General features: G+C 36.5%; 1 protein-coding gene across 5 annotated transcripts in view; it reads left to right on the top strand.

The window, feature by feature from the left end:
• LOC144980746 (putative glutamate receptor) overlaps positions 1-18,890 on the top strand; it is a 73,954-nt gene that overhangs the window by 31,538 nt on the left and 23,526 nt on the right. For all 5 annotated transcript variants that reach the window (XM_078928492.1, XM_078928491.1, XM_078928490.1 and 2 more), the window contains 4 exons: positions 5,213-5,332; positions 11,725-11,769; positions 12,135-12,311; positions 15,328-15,475. In XM_078928492.1, the coding sequence (XP_078784618.1) occupies positions 5,213-5,332; positions 11,725-11,769; positions 12,135-12,311; positions 15,328-15,475 (490 nt within the window). The remainder of the gene's footprint in view (positions 1-5,212; positions 5,333-11,724; positions 11,770-12,134; positions 12,312-15,327; positions 15,476-18,890) is intronic.

The raw sequence follows: 18,890 nt of genomic DNA, 5'->3' as shown, positions 1-18,890 counted from the left end.
AGTATAAGGTGAGGAACTAAGCAACTGTTTATAGATAGTATGTGATTGGCTAAGAAGCTCACAACATTGCCATCCGGAAGTATAACGGACCAACACACAAAACTGTGTATCCATGAAAGTTTATAGTAGGGTTAATACAGTTCAGTGAGCATTACTCATAAACGCGGAGGCAAAAAAAAAAAAAAAAAAAAACAATAACAAAGACCTAAGTGACGTAATCTTCGAACTATCTATAATGTCTGTAAGTGTTAGCGCATTTTTGGTATTTCTGTCGGGGAAGAGTTAGTGAAATCAAAGTGCGCCCGCAAAGGGTTAACACATATTAATATATATCGATAATAATAACATTGAATAATGAGCCCTCTCATAACTAGGAAACATTAAAATTTGTCACATGTTTTTTTGTTTGGTGTTTCTTTCTTTTATATATATATATATATATATATATATATATTTAAAAAAAATAATTCCATGATGAATGATATATTAATGAATTATTTCAAATAGAGCCGACACTTGTGAGGTAGAACCTGAGAGTCTAACGTGTCGTAATATAGAGAGTATGTAGATCATATATCTGATTATTTGTTGGGTTGTTTTGTTTTTTTTTGTTTTTGTTTGTTTTTTTTGTTTTTTTTTGTGTTTGTTTTTTTGTTTTTTTTTGTGTTTGTTTGTTTGTTTGTTTGTTTTGGTGGGGGGGGGGGGTTGTTTTTTATTTTTTTTTATTTTTAATTATTCTTTTTTGTTTCTTTTCTTTTTCTTTGTGTATGTGACATGTTTTTCTGTTAGCTTTTTTTTTGTTGTTTTTATTTCTAAATTTTGTTGTTTTATTTCTGTTGTTGTTTTTAATAATTCTGTTGTTTTTTTGTTTTTGTTTTTGTTTTTTTGTTTTGTTTTGGTTACTCCAAGATGACTGATATTATATAGGTCGTAGTGACGTATTCGAGAGAGCCGACACTTCTTTAAAACTCCACGAAGACTGATACGTTTAGTGAATTACGTATTTCGATAGAGCCGCCGACACTTGTGAGATAGAACCTGAGAGTGTAACGTGTCCACATACCATTGGATTATATAGACCATAGCAGTCTGGGTAGATAGAGCATAGTATCTGATTATTTGTTTGTTTGTTTGTATTGTTTTGTATTTTGTTTTGTTTTTTGTTTTGTTTTTTTGTTTTAAAATTTTGCTTTTCCTTTTTTTTCTTTGTGTGGGTGTGATTTTTCTTTTCTGTTCTAGTTTTTTTTTTTTTTAAATTCTGTTCGATCATATTTAAAAAAATTATTTTTGGTTTCTTCTATCCTCCTAATATTATATTATATTATATTATATTATATTATATCATATCATATCATATCATATCATATCATATCATATCATATCATATCATATCATATCATATATCATATCATATCATATCATATAGTGAAGTATTGGAGAGCCGACATTTGATTTTAAATTCCACGATGATTGAAATTTGAGTTGAATTATTTCGATGAGCTGAGCGGACACTTCCGTTAGATACATACAGTGTGAAAGTGTGACGTGGCGTGAAATGATTGGATTGGATTATAATTATATCAGCCAATGTAGAGAAGAACTGATTTTGTTTACTGTAGTTGTGGGTTGTTTATTCTTTGTTTGTTTTGAGTATTCTTTTGATGTTTATTTTTTAATCCGTGGTGACTGAGATTATCGTGAACGATTTAGAGAGAGCTGACAGTATAGATAGTTCGAAGATGATGTCACTCAGGTCTTTGTTATTGTTTTTTTGCCATCCGCGTTTATGAGTAATGCTCACTGAACTGTAATAACCCGACTATAAACGTTCATGGATAAACACAGTTTTGTGTGTTGGTCCGTTATACTTCCGGATGGCAATGGTATGAGCTTCTTCGCCAAGCGCATACTATCTATAGATAGAATGCGCTTGGCCAAGGAGTTCACAACATTGCCATCCGGAAATATAAAGGACCAACACACAAACTCTGTGTAACCATGAACGTTTATAGCCAGGTTAATACAGTTTAGTGAGAACAACCCACAAACATGGATGGCAAAAAACAATAACAAAGGCCTGAGTGACGTCATCTGCATACTATCTATAGATAGAATGCGCTTGGCCAAGGAGTTCACAACATTGCCATCCGGAAGTATAACGGACCAGCACACACTCTGTGTAACCATGAACTTGTATAGTCTGGTAAATACAGTTTAGTGAGAACAACTCACAAACGCGGATGGCAAAAAAAACAATAACAAAGGCCTGAGTGACGTCATCTGCATACTATCTATAGGTAGATAAAAGGATGATATCGAGTCATAGAGACTCACTGATTGGCTGTAGGTTTTTGTTTTTTGTTTTTTTTTTTTTATTTTGGGTTTGTATGTGTATGAGCTTTATTTGATTCTTAGCTTTTTTTGTTTTCGTTTTAAAATATTCTTTGTTTTGTTTTGCTTTTTAAAAGTTCTGTTTGGTCTTTTTTTTCTTTTTTTTTTTTTTTTGGTTACTCCATGATGACTGATGCACAATCTAATAATAATAATAATAATAATGATAACAATAATAATAACAATAATAATAATAATAATAATAATAATAATAATAATAATAATAATAATAATAATATAATAATGATAATAATAATAAATAAAAAATAATAATAATAATAATAATAATAATAATAGTAATAATAATAATAATAATAATAATAATAATAATAATAATAATAATAATGAATAATAATAATGATAATAATATATAATAATAATAATAATATATAATAATAATAATAATAATATAATGATAATAATAATATATAATAATGATATATAATATAATGATAATAATAATATAATAATAATAATAATAATAATAATAATAATAATATAATAATAATAATAATAATCATCATCATCATCATCATCATCATAATGATAATAATAATACACAATTTACACAGCGCTCATTCTCGTGTAAAACAGAAGGTCTGGGCAATTTACAATATAAAATTATCAATTTGAAAAAAAAAAAATTAAAAAAAGACAACATAGATGCAATTGAACATACAAGGCAATCAATTCATAGACAAATCAGGGGTTCATAGCGGCCATCTTGTTCATAGCGGCCATCTTGTTCATTCTTTTAACAATTAATTTAATTATGCTTTTCCGTCAGGGTGGGGTTCCTGAGCTCCCATAGTGGACAGGGAGGTACTTGCTGATGTTTCTTCAATTCCCCCCTGGTTGGGGTTCCTGACCTCCCATAGTTGGCAGGGAGGTACTTGCTGCTGTTTCTTCTATCCCCCCTGGTTGGGGTTCTTGACCTCCCATAGTGGGCAGGGAGGTACTTGCTGCTGTTTTTTCTATTCCCCCCCCCCCCCCTGGTTGGGGTTCCTGACCTCCCATAGAGGGCAGGGAGGTACTTGCTGCTGTTTCTTCTATCCCACCTGGTTGGGGTTCCTGACCTCTCATAGTGGGCAGTGAGGGACTTGTGCTGTTTCTTCTATCCCCCCTGGTTGGGGTTCCTGACCTCCCATAGTGGGCAGGGAGGTACTTGCTGCTGTTTCTTCTATCCCCCCTGGGTGCGGTGGGGTTCCTGGCCTCCCATAGTGGGCAGGGAGGTACTTGATGCTGTTTCTTCTATCCCCCCTGGTTGGGGTTCCTGACCTCCCATAGTGGGCAGGGAGGTACTTGCTGCTGTTTCTTCTATCCCCCTGGTTGGGGTTCCTGGCCTCCCATAGTGGGCAGGGAGGTACTTGATGCTGTTTCTTCTATCCCCCCTGGTTGGGGTTCCTGACCTCCCATAGTGAGCAGGGAGGTACTTGCTGTTTCTTCTATCCCCCTAATCAGTTTTCCAACTTGTTTTCTGTCTTTGTCTTGAAATGAGATTACTTGGTTTTGTCCAGGCCCTGGTCGGATACCCTAGCTGGAAGGGAGACAGTCAAATGTATAGTTAGTTTGGGGAGATGATATTTTTCCCCTTGTAAATCAACTCTTGGTTATGTCCTGTTTTATGTTTGGTTTACATATCGTATATAAACTCAACACAAGTCTGATATTTGTGGCTCTAAAATCCAATTTTCAACATATTAACCAACCCGACTTAATACCGTTTTGAGACGAAGGGTCACAAATACGCCCCATTATGATAAGAGATGGCAATTTTGTAACTATCCAGATTGATGGCTCGTTTGATTATGGGGTCAATAACCGAAACGTTCCCTGCCCTCTGATAAATAAATATGAAAAATTACGCCCTTCCACCGTGACACCATGAGGAATCGTCGCCTTGGCATTCTATAGGGAATGGGATTAGCGGAAGAGTAGCGTCCTTTGATTAGACATCACCTTACAAAGAGAACGTCAACACGGTTTTGCGCATGCGTCTCTCTCGTCCTCGCTTTCGGTGAAGTGTCTCCGGAAGCGAGGTCTAGAGACGCATGCGCACAACCAACATGACGTTCTCTCTCTAATAACTTTTCCGCCGGTGACGTCCAATCAAGGGACGCTACTCTTCCGCTAATCTCATTCCCTATAGACATCAAACAAGATGTCTGATGTCAACCGGAATCACCTATGTTGTCCAAGTGAGCAAATTGCGGGAGGGGGGGGGGGGGGGTAATTAATAAACTTGCTAAAGGAAAATAATGAAAGTGACTGAAGCGGGGCTCGAACCCGGAACCTTCAGGATCACAGTGCAATGCCTTAACCCTCTCCTTACCGGTCATTTTCAGAATTTCCCCAAAACTTCACAGCCATCCAACCCAAAAACAGACATATCTTACTCAAACAGAAAAGCAACAAGCACATTCTATACATAATAATGTTCGACAATATGAACCGAACCCTATTACAGAATGTCAAGTTTTTATAGCTATATTACAGAATGTCAAGTTTTTATAGGTATATTACAGAATGTCAAGTTTTTATAGCTATATTACAGAATGTCAAGTTTTTATAGCTATATTACAGAATGTCAAGTTTTTATAGCTATAGCAAAAAGAAATGAAATCTGGGTGAGAAAAGTGAGGAATGTATCGTAACAAATGTGAAGATTTTCCAATAGGTGGTAAGGAGAGGGTTAACCACTCAGGCACCCCCCCCCCCCACCCCCGTTATTATAGAATATCGTAATAAACACATTGATATAACGCAATGTTTTTGTTTGACTGTTTGTTTGTTTGTTTGTTTGTTTGTTTGTTTGTTTCAGATTGTGTTTAGAATAGCCGGGATGACTGACCACACGGCCAGGGAGAGAAACGTTTCGATGACCGTCCTGGGAGGATACATTCTCTTATCCTTGCTGGCCTTGACCAATGGCCAAGCCACGGTAAGGTCAAGTATTCGATAACACATAATATGTGATATTGAACTGCAAGAACGACATGTGGATTGTTAAAAAGGAATTTTAAAAAGCGAATAGATTATCACAGTTTTATTTGAAAAAGAACACACCAAAAAAAAAAATAAATTCAAAAAAAATTTCAAAAAAAAAACACACGGAACGTCTCGGACTCAAAACCCTTCTTCAGCTAAAAAAAGTAAACATATAAAAACATTTAATTTCTTTTTTTTTGTTTTTTGTTTGTTTTGTTTTTTTTTTTTTTTTTTTGTTTTTTTTTTTTTGTTTTTGTTATTTGCCGAAGAAGCGTTTTGACCCAAAACTGTATCGTTTTGATTTTTTTTTCTTAACTGGTATGTTCACTTTTTGTTAGTAAATTTGAAGAGCTTACATTCAATATATATGGTTTATTATGGAGCAGGCACTGGGCTCAGATAGACAGCTGGATAGAGAATAAGATTAGCGGAAGAGTAGCGTCCCTTGATTGGACGTCACCTTACAGAGAGAACGTCAAATTTGTTTTGAAGTGTCTCAAGCTGCTTTCACCGGAAGCGAGGACGAGAGACGCATGCTCACAACCAACATGACGTTCTCTCTAATAAATTTTCTGCCGCTGACGTCACAGACTATGGGTGACGTCCATTCAAGGGACGCTACTCTTCCGCTAATCTCATTCCCTATAGGCGTGTATGACCGTAGCTCAAGTTGGCTACAAGAGAAAACCATCCCAAAGAACTCACCCTGCCAAACTGCTAAACAGTAGAAGTGGTCAAGGGAGCAGCCTGCCTCATTAGTGGTTTGGTCTTTGTTTCCTACCCGAAAGGTATCGAGTTCGATCACCCGCCGCTGCTCTGTGTGGCCTTGAGCAAGTCACCACCTCGCCCTAGCTCAATTTGCGGCGCTGCACTGCGGCTAGCGCCTGGTTATTCCAATCTTCCATTGGAATAGACCCTAGAGACAAATTTCTCCTAAGGTATGAATAACGGGAATTTTATATTATTTCATTTTATTATTCTTTATTATTCTGCCGCGCTCTTGAAAAACACATATTTTAAAAATTTGGCCAGAAAACTCGTTCTTCAAATATCGATCGATTTAATAAATGACCCTCATCTTGGCAAAAACTCTCAAACCTGAGGCTTCGCGAAAAACAGGCTATTTCTGTGCGGCTATGTGGTCAAGTGGTATGACACTCGCTTTCGGATCGGAGGGTCCTGAGTTCGAGCCTCGCTCGGCGCATAGTTGAGTCCTTGGAAAAGGCTCTTTACTCACATTCTCTCACCGTACTCGGGTGTGAAATGAGTACCTGGCCGTTAACAGCGTTGTCTCTGTCCGGAAAAATTGTAATATCGCCTGATAGGCGTCATGTCTAGTTCTACGTGTTACGTGTTGCTGTTGGTCAGGGACCCCTTGTAAAGCGCTTTGAGCACATTTAGTGGATATTGCTCTATATAAAAGCTCAATTTTATTTTCAACTTTTGTAATGTGACAAGTGCTTAAGTAAATGTGGACCATGTGTTATGTTACAATTAAACATGCATGGATTGAGAAAAGAAAACAATTTTTTCAATAATTTTATCATTAGCTTCAATATTGATCGCGTTTTGAAAGCACCGTTTTAGGCTAGGAAATCGTATTCTATAGATAATTCGAAGATGACGTCACTCAGGTCTTTGTTATTGTGTTTTGCCATCCGCGTTTATGAGTAATGCTCACTGAACTGTATTAACCTGACTATAAACGTTCATGGATACATACAGTTTTATGTGTTGGTCCGTTTTACTTCCGGATGGCAATGTTGTGAGCTTCTTAGCCAAGCGCATACTATCTATATTATAGCCTCTGTTGACATTCAATAATTTAGATTATATAAGAGATAAGATTAACTCACTCAACCCTAACAACGATTATATCCGTAGTTTACCCGGGTTACTGTTACTGTTACCAATCGACTGTTTATTACATTTTTATGAGACAAACTGTAGACGTACTATCAAAACTTAGTTTTTAGTTTTTGCATGTTAACTCACTCAAAGCGGGTGGTTGGATGGGAGCATCACCCTTGAATCATATACCTATGATGTTCGCATGGGTGTACGATCCGATAGTGATGTCGTTTCTTCTTCTCTTTACTAGCCTATCCTGCTTCTTTGGTTTGTGATTGTATTTTTGACAGGGGATATATTTTTTTTCTGTAAATCTTCTGCCTGTTTATTCTTGGTTATTTATAATTTAGCTTATGATATCTTTAGGTTATGATTTTAATTGACATTTGTACTATTTTTGTTAGATTGCTTGTTTTTTTTTGTTTCAGCGGTCTCTCATATAACCTCAATTGTGTTGGAAGAGACCTAAAGCAACAAACAAACAAAAACTCACTCAACCCTAACACCGACTATATCCTTAGTATACCCAGGGTTACTTTTACCCCATGCCTATTTATTACATTTTTTTATTAGACAAATTATAGGCGTAGTATCAAAGCTAATGTTTTAACTTTTACATGTTAATGATAGTTGAATAAAACTATATGTACATGCTCATTTTTAATACATTTTTTTTTTCCAATTTTGAAAAGTAGCAAAAATCTCTAGGATTGAGTGAGTTCATGGTAGATAGTTGAATAAATCTATGTACGTGATCATTTGAATAAATTTTTTCCAATTTTTTAAAGGTCCAAAAGGATTGAGTGAGGAGTTCGTTTTGACATTTGTGACCCTTCGCCTCAAAACGGTATTAAGTCGGGTTGGTTAAGATGTTGAAAATTGAATTTATAGCCAGAAATATCAGACTTGTGTTGAGTTTGTATGTTTTATTGAGGAGAATGAATACCATATTTTGAGGGTGCTAATGCCAACAATTTATATTTTTGACCAGTTTAACATTTAATTTGGCTTTTAAGCATCTGGTTCGTTCCGACATAATACCGTTTTGAGACGATGGGTCACATTTTCTTTCACTTTTAGTCCATCCTTGACATAGACCTGCGAACTACCGCTGTGTGCTTAATTATGCTCTCCGGGCAAACATGTGTGAGTGTTTTCCAAGTAATTTACCCAATGAAAATCGTACGGTGCTCTTATTGGCTAACCAACCAGCGGCCTCGATGAGAAAAATATCCGCCATTGAGACGTTGGCTGGGAATCGCGTTACTATAGTAAACAAGCGCTGATCGGCCGTTCATGAAAACAAGTTGCTGTTCGCTTGTTTAACTCAAAATTATTCAAAACGATCTCTCTAAAATGATATAAATGTGACTTCTTACGGTTTTCTTCACGGTCAAAACCACACAACATTCTATTAATGATTACGTCCGAGGCAAAAAGGAATATTGACAGGTCGACCGAGAGTTGAACTCGTGAGACGACAAACATCAATGCGAAGTGTAGCGAGAGTCAAGCTATTGTTTGTCTTGTCCTGTTCTATATAGAGAAAGGGATAACTCGTATAGCCTCGTGTGTGAGTGGTTGCGTGTCATAGTCATGTTTTTAAATTGTTTCTGTTTATGTGTGTAGTGATGACTCTCTCACACTCAATTTCAATGCCGAAAGAGGAATTCCCGAACACAAGAAAGGGGTATTGGGGTGGTATTTGGCATACATATTGTATAGTATCTAGTTCTAAATAGATAACTGATTAGAATTATGCTATATAAACACAATGCCAAATACAATTCCGAAGTTTCCTTATTTCAAATGAAGTAAAGCTCCAAAACCTAATGGTAGTGATTGTAGTACTGAGTGTTAGTGAGGTGATGTGGTGTTGGTGGTGGTTGTAGTTGTAGTAGTAATAGTGATGATGATGTGGTGGTGGTGATGATTGTAGTTGTAGTAGTAGTGGTAGTGATGATGATGTGGTGGTGTTTGTAGTTGTAGTAGTAGTGGTAATGGTAATGATATGGTGGTGGTGGTGGTTGTAGTAGTCGTGGTCGTGATGATGATGTGGTGGTGGTTTTTGTAGTAGTAGTGATAGTGATGATGATGTGGTGGTGGTTGTAGTAGTAGTGGTAGTGATGATGATGTGGTGGTGGTTGTAGTAGTAGTGGTAGTGATGATGATGTGGTGGTGGTGGTTGTAGTAGTAGTTGTAATGGTGATGATATGGTGGTAGTGGTGTTTGCAGTAGTAGTGGTAGTGATGACGATGTGGTTGTGGTGGTTGTAGTAGTAGTGGTAATGGTAATGATATGGTGGTAGTGGTGGTTGTAGTAGTAGTGGTAATGGTAATGATATGGTGGTGGTTGTAGTAGTAGTGGTCGTGATGACGATGTGGTTGTGGTGGTTGTAGTAGTAGTGGTAGTGATGATTATGTGCTGGTGGTGGTGCAGTAGTGGTAGTGATAATGATGTGGTGCTGGTGGTTGTGGTAGTAGTGGTAGTGATGCTATTGTGGTGGTGGTTGTAGTAGTTGAGGTAGTGATGATGTGGTGGTGGTTGTAGTAGTAGTGGTGGTGGTGGTTGTGGTAGTAGTGGTAATGATGATGATATGGTGGTGGTGGTTGCAGTAGTAGTGGTAGTGATGACGATGTGGTTGTGGTGATTGTAGTAGTAGTGGTAGTGATGATGATGTGCTGGTGGTGGTGTAGTAGTAGTGGTAGTGATAATGATGTGGGGCTGGTGGTTGTAGTAGTAGTGTTAGTGATGATATTGTGGGCGGGTGGTTGGATGGGAGCATCACCCTTGAATCATATACCTATGATGTTCGCATGGGTGTACGATCCGATAGTGATGTCGTTTCTTCTCTTTACTAGTCTATCCTGCTTCTTTGGTTTGTGATTGTATTTTTGACAGGGGATATTTTTTTTCTGTAAATCTTCTGCCTGTTTGTTCTTGGTTATTTATAATTTAGCTTATGATATCTTTAGGTTATGATTTTGATTTACATTTGTAATATTTTTGTTAGATTGCTTGTTTTTTTGTTTCAGCGGTCTCTCATATAACCTCAATTGTGTTGGAAGAGACCTAAAGCAACAAACAAAAAAAAAAAAAAAAAAAAAAAAAAAAGATGATATTGTGGTGGTGGTTGTAGTAGTAGATGATGTGGTGGTTGGAAAACACATTACAGGTTATTATAATACATGATTACACACATTCTCTAACTTCATTTTTTGACAGCTTCATTGTGCCATAAATATACGTAACAGTTCTGAAACATTTTATTGTGGATTTTGATATTGTTTGTTGTTTTTCTTGTGTCGTTATGTTGACATAGAGACCGAATGAATGGTAATTACTACATTCTCAGCCAACAATAAAATATCGCTGAATGCTTTCATGGGTGGACACTTTTTAGGCTTCGTACGTATTCTCATTCATTTAATTCTATGGTGTGTTCTATTCTTCTCGTTCTTTGGAGCGAATCCGATAATGGTTACACGATATATAGCTCAATTAAAGCCTTTTTTGGATAATGAATGAAGATATTCATGATGAATATAACGTGTTTTTACATCCATTATTCCTTGATACGGGCATTCATGCATATTTTAGGCGAATTTGATTGAATAGTCTTGTTGTATGGCAAACGGGTTTTGGAAAAGTTATATATATATATATATATATATATATATATATATATATATATATATATATATATATATATATATATATATATATATATATAAGTTTTTATTTAGCGCAATATCCACTCGAAGTCTCAAAGCGTTTTACAAGGGATCCTGGGCCAACTGCATTACTTAAAGTGTAGGACGAGACATGACGCCTGTTAGGCGATATTACATTATTTCCCCGGACACAACAACGCTGTTAACGACCAGGTATTCATTTTACACCTGGGTACGGTGAGAAAATGTGAGTAAATAGCATTTTCCAAGGTTTCAACTATGCGCTGAGCGAGGCTCAGCGAGTACGGTGAGAGAAGGTGAGTAAAGAGGACTCAACTATGCGCCGAGCGAGGCTAGAACCCAGGACCTTCCGATCCGAAATCTAGTGTCATACCACAAGACCACATAGCCCCACATGAATGAATTAATTAATATTAATAATTAAAATAGATGAGGGTCTTGTTTGTAATAGTCTTTTATTTCTTTTCGCAAACTTTTGATTTTTTTCTTTTTTTAAAGTGTTCAATGTTATTATTTAAAACTGACAACGTTCTGAAATCTAGCAAAGAACTAGAGCTGCCTAAATGAGCCTATAAAATGGAGGGAAAGATATAGGGAGTAAATGTGACTCAGATATAAGGGAACAACACTAAACAATGATGTTTTGGCGGAATGGTCGTTTGTTTTGTTGTGTTGTTTCCTTATAATATATGAGTCACATAATTTACTCCCTTTCTCTTTCTCTCCATTATGAAATATAGCAATGTTTGAAAAGACAAGATTACTTCCGTTTTAAATCATTTCTGATTTCTCAATCCAGGTCAACAGGACGGCCAAGCAACCCCTGAGAATCGTCACCATTTTGGTATGTATCAGCCTCTGTCTGGTAATATGTCGCGGATATTTGGCTATAAATAAGTGAATAATGGATTATTATTCATTTAATTAATATTGGGCAATGTGTAAGCTCTAGGTGTTACTTATAATTGTTTTTCTTTTGTCGTAAATTGTAAAAAAAAAAAAGAAAATAACATTATAACACATTACATTAAAAATTCATATTAATTATTATTATTATTATATATTATTATTATTATTATTATTATTATTATTATTATTATTATTATTATTATTATTATTATTATTATTATTATTATTATTATTATTACAATTAAATCATCCCCAACTCCTAAGAAGATGAGCCAATTTCCTCCATGTCTGTTTCCCTAGGAACCACCATTCGTCATGAAGGATCCGGCCACGGGGAAGTTTTCAGGGCTGATGATCGACGTCCTGAACGAGGCAGGCATCACCATCGACCACATCGACACCCCCATGCACGATACGTATGGCTGGGAGGAACACCCTGGAGAGTTCAATGGCGCTATCGGAGACCTCATTGCTGGGGTAGGAGGGTCTTGCTTGTTGACATCGTCGTCGTCCTCTTCTATGATCTTCTTGTTGTTGGTGGTTTTATTTTCGTTTTTTTGTTCTTGTACTACTTCTTGTACTTCTTCTTGTACTACTTCTTGTACTTCTTCTTGTACTTCTTCTTGTACTACTTCTTGTACTTCTTCTTGTACTTCTTCTTGTACTACTTCTTGTACTTCTTCTTGTACTTCTTCTTGTACTACTTCTTGTACTACTTCTTGTACTACTTCTTGTACTACTTCTTGTACTTCTTCTTGTACTTCTTCTTGTACTACTTCTTGTACTACTTCTTGTACTTCTTCTTGTACTTCTTCTTGTACTTCTTCTTGTACTTCTTCTTGTACTTCTTCTTGTACTTGTTGTTGTTGTTGTTCTTCTTCTTGTACTACTTCTTGTACTTCTTCTTGTACTTCTTCTTGTACTACTTCTTGTACTTCTTCTTGTACTTCTTCTTGTACTACTTCTTGTACTACTTCTTGTACTTCTTCTTGTACTACTTCTTGTACTACTTCTTGTACTACTTCTTGTACTTCTTCTTGTACTACTTCTTGTACTACTTCTTGTACTTCTTCTTGTACTACTTCTTGTACTACTTCTTGTACTTCTTCTTGTAATTCTTCTTGTAATTCTTCTTGTACTTCTTCTTGTACTTCTTCTTGTACTTGTTGTTGTTGTTGTTGTTCTTCTTCTTCTTCTTCTTCTTCTTCTTCTTCTTCTTCTTCTTCTTCTTCTTCTTCTTCTTCTTCTTTCTTTCTTCTTCTTCTTCTTTCTTCTTCTTCTTCTTCTTCTTCTCTTCTTCTTCTTCTTCTTCTTCTTCTTCTTCTTCTTCTTCTTCTTCTCTTCTTTCTTCTTCTTCTTCTTCTTCTTCTTCTTCTTCTTCTTCTTCTTCTTCTTCTTCTTCTTCTTCTTCTTCTTCTTCTTCTTCTCTTCTTCTTCTTTCTTCTTCTTCTTCTTCTTCTTCTTCTTTCTTTCTTCTTCTTCTTCTTCTTCTTCTTCTTTCTTCTTCTTCTTCTTCTCTCTTCTTCTTCTCTTCTTCTTCTCTCTTCTTCTTCTCTTCTTCTTCTTCTTCTTCTTCTTCTCTTCTCCCTTCTCTCTTCTTCTCTCTTCTCTCTCTCTCTTCCTTCTTCTTCTTCCCTTCTCTTCTCTTCTTCTCTTCTCTCTTCTTCTCTCTCTTCTCTTCTCTCTTCTTCTTCTTCTCTCTTCTTCTCTCTTCTCTTCTTCTTCTTCTTCTCTTCTTCTTCTTCTTCTTCTTCTTCTTCTTCTCTCTCTTCTCTCTTCTTCTCTTCTCTCTTCTCTCTTCCTTCTTCTTCTCTCCTTCTTCTTCTTCCTTCTTCTTCTCTCTTCTCCTTCCTTCTTCTCTCTTTCTTCTTCTCTCTCTTCTTCTTCTCTCTCTTCTTCTTCTTCTTCTTCTTCTCTCCTTCTCTCTTTTTCTCTTCTCTCTCTTCTTCTCTTCTTCTCCTTCTCTTCCTTCTCTCTTCTTCTCTCTCTCTCTTCTTCTCCTTCTTCTTCTCTTTCTCTCTTCTTCTTTCTCTTCTCTCTTCTTCCTTCCTTCTCCTTCCTTCTTCTCTTCCTTCTTCTCTTCTTCCTTCCTCTCTTCTCTCTCCTTCTCTTCTCTCTTCTCTCCTCCCTCTCTTCTCCTTCTCCTTCTCCTCTCTTCTCTCTCCTTCTCCTCCTCCTTCTCCTCTCTTCTTCTTCTCTCTCCTTCTCTTCTCCTTCTCCTCTCCTTCTCTCTCCTTCTCTCTCCTTCTCTCTCTCTTCTCCTCTCTTCTTCTTCCTTCTCCTTCCTCCTTCTCTCTCTTTCCTCTCCTTCTCCTTCTCCTTCTCCTTCTCCTCTCCTTCTCCTCTCCTTCTCCCTCCTTCTCTCTCCTTCTCCTTCTCCTCCTTTCTCCTTCTTCTCCTCTCTTCTCCTCTCCTTCTCCTCTCTTCTCCTTCTCCTTCTCCTTCTCCTTCTCCTTCTCCTTCTCCTTCTCTTCTCCTTCTCCTTCTCTCTCTTCTTCTCCTTCTCTTCTCTTCTCCTTTTCTCCTTCTCTTCTCCTTCTCCTTCTCCTTCTCCTTCTCCTTCCTTCTCATTCTCCTTCTCCTCTCCATCTCCTCTCATCCTCCATCTCCTCCATCTCCTCCTCCTCCTCCTCCTCCTCCTCCTTCTTCTTCTTCTTCGTCGAACAGATCATATGGACGTTTGGGTTTTTCCCTTTGTAAACAAAACACTATGAGTGAAAACTAAAGACGATTGAGATGCAAGAGGATGACGTCATGTCTCGTTCTACGTGTTAAATGGTGTTGTTGGCTTGGAACCCTATGTATAGCACTTCAAGTACGTTTTGTGGATATTGTGCTATATAAAAGCTCAAGTATATTATCGTCTAAACAGAATTCCCTTTCATCATCCCTTGGGGAAATTTGTCTTTAGAGTCTATTCCAAAGGATGACTAGAATATGTGCGGCTATGTGGTCTAGTGATATGACACTCGCTTTCGGATCGGAAGGTCCTGAGTTCGAGCCTCGCTCGGCGCATAGTTCAGTCTTTGGAGAAGGCTCTTTACTCACATCCTCTCACCTCAGTCAGGTGTAAAATGAGTACCTGGCCGTTAACAGCATTGTCTCTGTCCGAAAAAAATTGTAATATCGCCTGCCAGGCGTCATGTCCCGTCCTAAATGTTAAATGTTGCTGTTGGCCAGGGGGCCCCTTGTTAAGCGCTTTGAGCACGTTTTGTGGATATAGGCTATATAAAAGCTCAAGTAAAGTATTTTATCTTTTTAAAAAATTCCCTTTAATCATCCCGTGGGGAAATTTGTCTTTTAGAGTCTATTCCAAAGGGTGATTAGAATAGCCCAGGCGTCAGCCGCAGTACAGCTCTGCAAACTGAGCCAGGGCGAGATGAGTTGACGCCGTGCTCAAGGGTACGAAGCAAAGACCGTACCGCTGAGCCCACTCTGGCCCGTTTTACTGTCTTTTTACTTTGTTGTCTTGATCTATTTAAAAAAAAAACAGAAATACGATCTGGCTGTGGCTCCCTTTTCCATTCGTGCTCAGAGGGCCAAAGTCGTCAGTTTTACCCAGCCCATCATTCACAACGGGTATATGGTGCTATACAAAATGCCCGAGAACACAGAATTCAAATTCAAAACAAGCACGATAGGTAAGTGTGTAAATGATTTTAATAATAATAATAATAATAATAATAATAATAATAATAATAATAATAATAATAATATAATAATAATAATAATAATAATATAATAATAATAATAATTATATAATGATAATGATAATGATAATGATAATAATAATAATAATAATAATAATAAATAATTATGATAATGATAATGATATGATAATGATAATAATAATAATAATAATAATGATAATGATAATGATAATGATAATAATAATGATGATGATAATGATGATGATAATGATGATGATGAGATGATGATGATGATGATGATGATGATGATTAATAATATTAATAATAATAATAATAATAATAATAATAATAATAATAATAATAATAATAATAATAATAATAATAATAATAATAATAATAATAATAATAATAATAATAATAATAATGATATAACGGTGGTCGGCGGATCAAGTCTGCATACTAGTTTACCGCACCATGGTTTATTTGATTTTTGGACGGATCAGACCCTTTTCACGTACAGCAAAATCGTCACACTAGTTTGACACAATATACATTTTTTTATCTAATTCAGATTTATTTTGTACATCACAAAAATAATCTTTGTTTAACCCTCTCCTTACCACCTATAGGAAAATCGTCAGATTTGTCACAATGCAACCGTCACTGTTAACTTTAGCTTTTAACTTGAGCTTTTATATAGCGAAATATCCACTAAACGTGCTCAAAGCGCTTTACAAGGGGTCCCTGGCCAACAGCAACACATAACATGTAGGACGAGACATGACGCCTGTCAGGCGATATTACACATTTTTGGGACAGAGACAACGCTATTAACGGCCAGGTACTCATTTTACACCTGAGTACGGTGGGAGAATGTGAGTAAAGAGCCTTCTTCAAGGACTCAACTATGCGTCGAGCGAGGCTCGAACCCAGGACCTTCCGATCCGAAAGCACTAGTTCACATAGCCGCACTGTTCTCATCCAGATTTCATTACTTTTTGCTATAGCTATAAGAACTTGGCATTCTGTAATAGAGTTCATATTGTCGAACAATATTATGTATAGAATGTACTTATTGCTTTTCTGTTTGAGGAAGAACTGTGTTTTTGTTTTGGGGAAATCATTTTAAATGGCTGGTAAGGTGAGGGTTAATCAATAAGAACATAAAAAATTGTTTTGTAGAGAGATTGTTTGAGTTTTTTTTTAAATCCATTTTTCTGCTGGGTAAGCCTGCCATTTTTTTGGGAAAATACTGAAAATGATTGGTAAGGAGAGAGTTAGTAAAATCAACAGGCTGGGTGGGGATCCTGACCTCCCATAGTGGGCAGGGGGGTACATGCTGCGTCTTCTATCCCCTTATATCTGTTTTCCAACATGCGTTCTGTCTTTATCTTGGAATGAGATTACTTGGTTTTTTTTTCATGGCCCTCGTCGGAGTCTTTGCTGGGAGGGAAACAGCCGAATGCATAATTATTGTTTTGGGAGATGATATTTTTTCCCTTGTAAATCATCTCTCTGCTATGTATTATTATATGTTATTTTTAATGTATAATGTAAGCATTTGAGTGTGTTCCTCTTTGTTGGATTTTGTACTTGTGTCCGGATGAGACTTATAGGTTATCTTATAGTTTTCTTGTTTTTTTTTCTTGTTATTTTTTCTTAATTTTTTTTTCTTTTTTTTTTTTCTAGTATTTTTCTTTCTTGTTTTGTCTGACACCTTTCATACACACTTGTTCTGATCTTTATCTTACACCGGTGCCTTCTCCTTAATTTCTTGACTCTTTTTTCCGAAGCGGTGCAACCCAACTTGTGGTATGGGTAGTAGTTACGTTGTGCTTGTATGTGGGATGAAATTTTGCTCATAAATTAATAGATACTAAAATTATTACTTATTTCTGGGACACAACTTGTGCCCAGCAGTTGTGTTTCTTAAAACTGACATGAAATAACTCAAAGTGTAAAGTTACTTTTGCACGTGAGTGTATAAAATGATTAAAAGTGACGTCACCCAGCCAGTTTTATGAGTAGTTCTCACTCAAATGTATCAATCCGATTATATAGATTGCGCTTGGCTAAGAAGCTCACAACATTGCCATCCGGAAGTGTAACGGACCAACACACAAAACTATGCGTAACTTTAAACGTTTATAGTCAGGTTAATAGTTTAGGGAGAATTACTCATAAACGCGGATGGCAAAACTAATAACAAAGACCCGAGTGACGTCAACTTCATTCTATCTATAGATAGAATGAAGTTGACGTCACTCGGGTCTTTGTTACTGTTTTCTGCCATTCACGTTTATGAGCAATTCTCACTTAACTGTACTATCCATAAAAAAGTTATATCTATACACAAAGCAATGTGTAACCTTGAACGTTTATAGATAATATGCGCTGGGCTAAGAAGCTCACAACATTGCCATCCGGAATCATAAAGGACCAGCACCACAAAACTCTGTGTAACCATGAACTTTTACAGTCTGGTTAATACAGTTTAGTGAGAATTACTCACAAACTCGGATGGCTAAAAAAAAAAAAAACAATAACAAAGACCTGAGTGACGTCATCTTTGTTCTATCTAGTGGTTCATTATATATCCGACTGGCGGAAGTTATGATTTTTTGTTTTGTTTTTGTTTTTATTTTGTTTTATTTTGTTCTTCTTCTTCTTCTTCGTCTTGTGGAAACCTCCAATATTGTCGAGGATCACTCCACAGTTTGTAGGGTTTTACATTTTAAATTTCTGGGTGGGGATCCTGACCTCCCATAGCGGGCAGGGAGGTACATACTATGTCTTCTATCCCCTATGTCTGTTTTCCAATCCAGCATGCTTTCTGTCTTTGTCTTGGAATGAGATTACTTGGTTTTGTCCTGGCCCTGGCCGGATACCTTGGCTGGGAGGGAAACAGTCAAATGTATAGTTAGTTTTGGGAGATGATATTTTTTTCCTTGTATTGTAAATCTCTCTGTTATGTACTCTATTATGTTTTATTTATGTATTATATATGATTTGTTAACATTTGAGTGTATTCCTCTTAGTGGGGACCTGTGCTGGTGTCTGGAGACTTTTAGGTGATCTCAAACTAAGTACTTTGATAGTGTGCTCTTGGAATCTACATCTGTTTCCTATTTGAACTAATTCCCCTATGTCTTACTTTCTCTTGGATGCTTCAATTGTAATTCTAGAACTTTTTACTATCCCATTTTCTTCCTTTTTACTGGCGCTGATATAACCTAATTGTATTGCAAGCGCCGTAAAACCCTTAAAAACAAAAACAAAACAAAAAACATTTTAAACTTGCTAAAACTCTGCACATAATACTAATTTAAAATAAAACAAACAAATAAAAAAAAAACACATAGATTTAAAAAATCACGTTGTGAACTCTAGCAATCGCGTGAAGGCA

Source organism: Berghia stephanieae, chromosome 10 (genome assembly GCF_034508935.2).
Source record: "Berghia stephanieae isolate SIO BIC M18660-M18661 chromosome 10, UCSD_Bste_1.3, whole genome shotgun sequence".
Lineage (NCBI taxonomy): Eukaryota > Metazoa > Mollusca > Gastropoda > Nudibranchia > Aeolidiidae > Berghia > Berghia stephanieae.
This window is presented reverse-complemented; position numbering and strand designations above follow the sequence as displayed.